We start from the raw sequence: 6627 nt of genomic DNA, 5'->3' as shown, positions 1-6627 counted from the left end.
AAAAAAATAACCGGGCATTGTGGTGGGCTCCTGTTGTCCCAGCTACTTGGGAGGCTGAGGCAAGAGAATCACTTGAGCCCAAAAGTTTGGGGTTGCTGTGAGCTGTGATGCCACAGCACTCTACCAAGGATGACATAGTGAGACTCTGTCTCAAAACAATAAAAGACCAGCCTGAGCAAGAGAAAGAACCCTTCCCAACCAAAAATAGAAAAATGACCCAGGCGTTGTCAGGTGCCTATAGTTTCAGCTACTCTGGAGTTTGAATCAGGAGAATCTCTTGATCTCAGGAATTTGAGGTTTCTATGAGCTAGGCTAATGTCTTGGCATACTAGCCAGGGTGGTAAAGTAAGACTCTGTCCTAAAAAAGTGTAGTTATTTCAGTATTTTGTTACCTTAAAAGGTAGCATTTTATGAATTTTGAAGATGTTCTTTATCCCTGTCCATTCCTTTTATTCCAAGCAAGGAATTGACTTGCTTTTGGTATATTTTATTGTATTAAATGGGAGAAACGAAAGTGTTTTTCCTTTCTCACACACTCATACAACATGGCATAGAACACTTTTATAACCAGATGTATAGGGGGGTTTCTGCATACACCAAGCAGTCAAATCTCTAGCAGACACTGACTGGGTATGTTATAATTCAGTTCAATTCTGATACGACCTACCTGGAAATAGCATCCGATTCCACAGGGTTAGGGCTCATTCCTACAAGACTGCCCACTACTTTAGCTCCTGCTTTTTTAATCTGTGCTTTTGAATAATTCACTATAAATTGGGGTTCCCACAATCCCTTTCTTGGGTTTGATTAATTTGCTAAGATGGCAGACAAAACTCAGAGAAACAATTACTTAACATTTACTGTGTTTATTATAAAGGTTATTTTACAAAGGGCATAGGTGAATAGCCAGATAGAAGCAATGCATAGGGCAAGATGAATTTTAAGGAGTGGAGAACTTCCATCCTCTCTTTGGGCATGCCACCCTCAGGAACCTCCAACAATCTGAAACTCTCTGAACCTTGTCCTGCTGGGGGTTTTTTTGTTCTTACTGTTACAGTTGTCACTGCTGTTTTAGCTGGCTCTGGGCCGGGTTCAAACTAGCCACCCTTGGTATATGGGGCTGGCTCCCTACCCACTGAGCCACAGGTGCCACCTTGCTAGGGATTTTTTAGGGTTTTTTTGAGACAGAACCTCAAGCTATTGCTCTGGGTAGAGTGCTATAGCATCACAGCTCACAGCAACCTCCAACTCCTAGGCTTACGCAATTCTCTTGCCTCAGCCTCCCAAGTAGCTGAGACTACAGGTGCCCACCACAACGACCAGCTACTTTTTGGTTGTAGTTGTCATTGTTGTTTGGCAGGCCTGGGCTGGATTCAAACCCGCCAGCTCTGGTGTATATGGCTGGCACCTTAGTTGCTTGAGCTATAGGTGCAGAGCCATGTTTTTTTTTTTTTTCCCCTAAGAGAAAGTCTCACTCAGTTGCATTGAGTAGAGTGCCCCGGTGTCATAGCTTATATCAACCTCAAATTCCTGGGCTCAAAGCGATCCCTTTGCCTCAGCCTACCGATTACAGATGCCTGTCACAACACCCAGCTATTTTTAGAGATCGGGTCCCACTCTTACTCACACTGGTCTCGAACTCCTGAGCTCAGATGATCCACCCACCTCATCTTCCCTAAGTGCTAGGACTACAGGTGTGAGCCACTGCCCAGCCTCCTCCTGCTGGGTTTTTATGGAGGCTTCTTTACAGGCATGATTTACCTCTTGGCCATTGGTGAGCTCAACCTTTAACCCTTCTCTACTTCTTGGAGGTTGGTGGGTAGGACTGAAAGCCCTAGTCCCCAATCATATCTTGGTCTTTCTGGTGACCAGCCTCCATTCTGAAGCTATCTAGGGGGCCCCAGCTACCAATCATCTCATTAGGTTACAAAAAGACACTTAACACTCTGGAGATCTAAGTATTTGAGGAACTGTGTGTCAGGAACTAGGGACAGAGTCCGAATTTATATTTCTTATTATATTACAATAGGGAGTACCACATACCCTATAAGTGTAACTAACTAACTATTTCTTGGGTGCTTATCAGATACTAAGTAATAGAGAATTTCCAGTGTAGAACCTGACTCACCAGTGGGCACCAAGATTGGACTGGACACTTGGAAGAGAAACAGTGATAGGCATATTGTAATGAAAAAGCCAGGAAGTTTGCCATCAGATGATTTTTGTCCTGGCTGAAATTCTGCAACCTTGGCCATTAGAGCTCCAGTTCCAAATGAATCATGCAGATATACCATGTTTCCCCGAAAATAAGACACTGTCTTATATTTAATTTTTTCTCAAGAAGACACAACTAGGGCTTATTTTCAGGGGATATCTTATTTTTATTAAATATAATATAACAATCTACATTTATTCAAATACAGTTAAGTCATCTTCTTCTGGAACCTGACAGGGGGAGCTGACCTTGTTGGTGGGGCTGGCACTAGTGATGCGTGAACTCCTTTCCCCTAGCCGTTCGCACGTGTGCAATAGGATGCCTTCAACCACGGTTACCACACGCGCACCCGCGTGCGCACCCGTGCAAGTACAAACGGCTTGGAGAAAGCAGCTATGGCAGATAAAAGGTATTCCAGTCTTCCTTATGGCTCCATGCCGAAATGCATGGGCATGGCTATGCCCATCACTAGGTCTTATTATTGGGGAAGGGCTTTTATTTAACAAATGCATAAAAATCCTGTGAGGGCTTATTTTTTGGGTCGGTCTTATTTTCAGGGAAACACGGTAATGCTTATTTTCATCTGTACATCCAGGCAGGACGTATTCAAGCTATAATACCAACTGGAGGCTTCTTGAATTTACATTTGGTGACATGTGACAAAATGCCAGAAGTGCCTCTTGGATTGAGTTAGAGTAGAATCACAGCTTGTGAAAGTTTCTGAATTTTTGCCTTGCCTATAATTAAACAGTGAAGTGTAATGACTAGGGGGATTTTTAAAATCATCCAGTCTCAGTTTCTTCATTTTAAAAACAATAGAGTGACTTGCTTGAGCCTATATAGGAGCAAAACCTATTCAAGACCCCAGGTTTCCTGACTCCTAATTTAATTCTCCTGAGATTTTATTTCCTCCACTCAGTCTTTTCTTTTTTTGTACAGACTTGGAACGCCAGTTGGAAGAACAGAAGAAGCAAGCTCAGGATCATAGGCAGAAATCCCAGACGGTTCAAAATGTGGTACTGATGCCTGTGAGCACTCCTAAACCTCCAAAAAGGCCCCGGCTCCAGCGGCCAGCCTCCACCACTGTCCTGAGCCCTTCTCCTCCTGTCCAGCAGCCTCAGTTCACAGTCATCTCTCCCATCACCATCACACCAGTGGGTCAGTCATTTTCCATGGGCAATATTCCAGTGGCTACCCTCAGCCAGGGCTCCAGTCCTGTGACTGTCCACACACTTCCTTCTGGCCCTCAGCTCTTCCGCTATGCCACAGTGGTCTCTTCTACCAAGAGCAGCTCACCAGACACAGTGACCATCCATCCTTCATCCAGTTTGGCACTGCTAAGCTCTACCGCCATGCAGGATGGGAGTACCCTGGGCAATATGACCACCATGATGAGCCCTGTGGAGTTGGTGGCCATGGAGTCTGGCCTGACCTCAGCAATCCAGGCTGTTGAAAGCACCTCAGAGGATGGGCAAACCATCATTGAAATTGACCCAGCCCCAGACCCAGAGGCTGAAGATACTGAGGGCAAAGCAGTCATCTTGGAAACAGAGCTGAGGACTGAGGAGAAAGTTGTGGCTGAAATGGAAGAACACCAGCATCAAGTCCACAATGTGGAGATTGTGGTCTTAGAGGATTAACTGGGAGTCTTTTGGGGCCAGGAGATATGTTTTGGTTTGGAATTTTAATTATTTGTTTATTTTTATCATTGTCCCACTCATTTCCACATAGGATCCTTCTATCTTTTTTTTTTTTTTTTAAACAAATCTTGTTGTTGTAACTGAAAATGTTGGGTTCCTCTCAACCCCCTCGTTAAAAAATGGACAAAACAAGTTGCCCTTCTGGAAGTTGAGAATAGGTCATTCAATGTCCTAATCTTCTTACATCAAGAAAATAATTTCTTTTAGGAGAGGTATCAAGATGAACAGAAACCCTGTCCAGAAAGCCATTTCCAGGCTAGTCTGTCTGTCTGTATAAGCATGTGTTTTTATGCTGTAAAGATGCATTGGGCAAACCTTGGATCACAGATCTGACACTGGAAGGCAACCTATTTGCATGTGGATGCAGAAGGGCACTTTAAAGGGCCCTCAGAGCCCAGTGCAAAACTCTGAAACAAAGGAAGTAAAAAGTGAAGTGCTTTGGTGAGGATGGGGAAGGAAATTATCTTACTTCCAGAGGCACAGCTGATGTTTGTTGAGCTCTCCAAGGGTTACTACATAGGTGCCATTTTGAGAAGAGGCCGGTGATAGGTGGAAGGGTGCATCTCTGCCGAGAAAGTGGCAGCAGTGGCCTGTGGCTTTGCAGAAATAGAAATCCAAGGATGCCACAGCTGTGCTTTGGGGTTCAAGCACTTTGTCAAAGCACTTACCCTCCCAAACTAGAATCAGTCCGTTTATTTGCAAACTCTGTGATGTGATATAAATCGTTCTGGTTCTTAGACTGTGGCTGCCATGAGGGTGGGGCTCCAAGGCTGTCATTTTATTGCATGACTCCAGGAGCAGGGGAGTTCCTTATCCAGACCAGCTGCCATTTTCAGTGGGGCCATTTTTTGGATTTGGAACCAAAAAGCAGCCACTCACTTGGTGCTTCCTCTTGTTCTACCCTCTATCCCTCAATTCTTAATGGCATCTGCCTCCTGGATCCCACACTCTTTAGCTTTTTGGCTGATTTGGAGAATCAGTGAGAGGTGCCTGCCTGCCTTCATCCCCTTTTAGATTCATTTATACCACAGATGTTTCTGTGAGATCTTGAGCTCATAAAAAGCTTTAGGCTTGGCAGGGAAGAGTCAACACCCCCAGCTTTTCTTGCAGCACCGACTAGATGTCTCCTCCTGAGTGAGCTGGACTCCCTGGGAAAGAAGCATTGTCTTCAACATTATATTATAGGAAATGTACCAGGAATGTCAATAATAATGTCTTAGGGGGGTTATTTTGTTTTGTTTTCCTTTTAAAAAAAATATTGTTTGTATATTTAGAGCTGATTCCTTCTCTTTGACCATCTTCAGTGTTTGGGGCAAGAGTGGATCCTGGGTTTTGTTTTTTTTTATTGCATTGTTACTGCACTAGGAACAATATAGGGAAACTGCAGACAACTTAAAGGAAAAATAGGTTAAAAAAGAAAGCACACATCTTAGGAGTGGGAGGATATTTTTTTTTTTAATTAAAAACAAAACTTTGACCTGTAGTTTCTTTCTTTCTTTCTTTTTTTAAGAAGGCACCCACCTGAAGCCATGTTTCTTTTCAACAGATGTTAGAAACCCCATCAAGCAAGTGAAAATGGCATTCTACCATCCCTCAGATGGTTGTACGTAGCTAGAGAAGCTTTCTCACTTGGGGAGATCACTCTTAAATACCTTAACAGTGAGATTTATGAATCCCATACAGTTGTAGGTTTCAGCTTTAAAATTATCTGGAGTTTTGTTTTTCTTTTCTAAATATCTACTAGACTTAGCAATCAGTTTAGAACAAATCTTTGACTCTATGTATTTAGTGAGGGAAGTGGCTTTTGTTTCCTGCTTCTTTAGGTTTTCTGTTAGTACATAAACAAGATTTCTGTGTAAGACTGAAAGTACTGCTTGAACTTAGAAAGGCACATCTCATCCCTATTGTGATTTTAGGGACATGCTTTTGTCTTTCCCAGAGATGAAAGGACCAGTTCAGGACAGGAGAGGAGCCCTAGAGAATACTGACAGGCTAGCTCAGGTTCCCTTCTTTCCTCCATCAGAGCTGTTGGTAGTATTTTAAGGTAGCGTGAGCATCATGCTTCCAAAGTCAAGAGCTCTTCTCCTCCATGCTTCCGAAGTCAAGAGCTCTCCGCCTCCTCAAGACGTGGCCTGTGGCCTGTTTACTTTCACTATATGAATATTCTGTCCGGTGAAATACACAAGCTTTGTTATTTTCCTGGTCTTCTGGTAGCCTGTCATTATTGCTAGATGCTGTGGTACCTGTTGTCAAGTGTGGGTTCCCTCACCCAGGTCTAGAGACATAATGCAAGCCATTGGTATGTGCATAAACAGTCGCAATGAATCCCTCCTCAGGCTGACTTGGCAGCAGCCATTTATCTTTCTATTCATTCATTAAATAAACATTTTTGAGTATCATCTATGTGCCAGGCTTTGTGCTAGGCACTGGCAGTACAGAGATTAAGACACAGTCCCTGCACTCAAGGAATTCATACACCAGGCATCTGGAGTTACAAACTACATATATCACTACTGTAACTGGTTTCCTTTTGTAATCCTATATATTCTATTTTATGCATTGAAAAACATTATTTAAGAATTGGTGGCTTTCACCTGTAGTCCTAGCTACTTGGGAGGCTGAGGCAAGAGAATTGCTTAAGCACGAGAGTTTAAGGTTGCTGTGAGCTGTGATGACGCGACACTCTAACAAGGGTGACATAGTGAGACTCTG

The 6627-nt window shown here is 43.4% G+C and overlaps 1 protein-coding gene across 1 annotated transcript in view; it reads left to right on the top strand.

Annotated features, from left to right (window-relative positions):
- GMEB1 (glucocorticoid modulatory element binding protein 1) overlaps window positions 1–3957 on the top strand; it is a 46774-nt gene extending 42817 nt beyond the window's left edge. The window contains exons 9-10 of the mRNA XM_023507464.1: window positions 2533–2624; window positions 3135–3957. Coding sequence (XP_023363232.1) covers window positions 2533–2624; window positions 3135–3855 — 813 coding nt within the window. The 3' untranslated portion in view covers window positions 3856–3957. The remainder of the gene's footprint in view (window positions 1–2532; window positions 2625–3134) is intronic.
- Window positions 3958–6627: the final 2670 nt, after the last annotated feature.

The sequence above is a fragment of the Otolemur garnettii genome, unplaced genomic scaffold (genome assembly GCF_000181295.1).
Source record: "Otolemur garnettii isolate 467f Iridium unplaced genomic scaffold, OtoGar3 scaffold00184, whole genome shotgun sequence".
NCBI classification, from domain to species: domain Eukaryota; kingdom Metazoa; phylum Chordata; class Mammalia; order Primates; family Galagidae; genus Otolemur; species Otolemur garnettii.
Note: the sequence above shows the minus strand (reverse complement) of the source record. Positions and strands in the feature narration are given on the sequence as shown.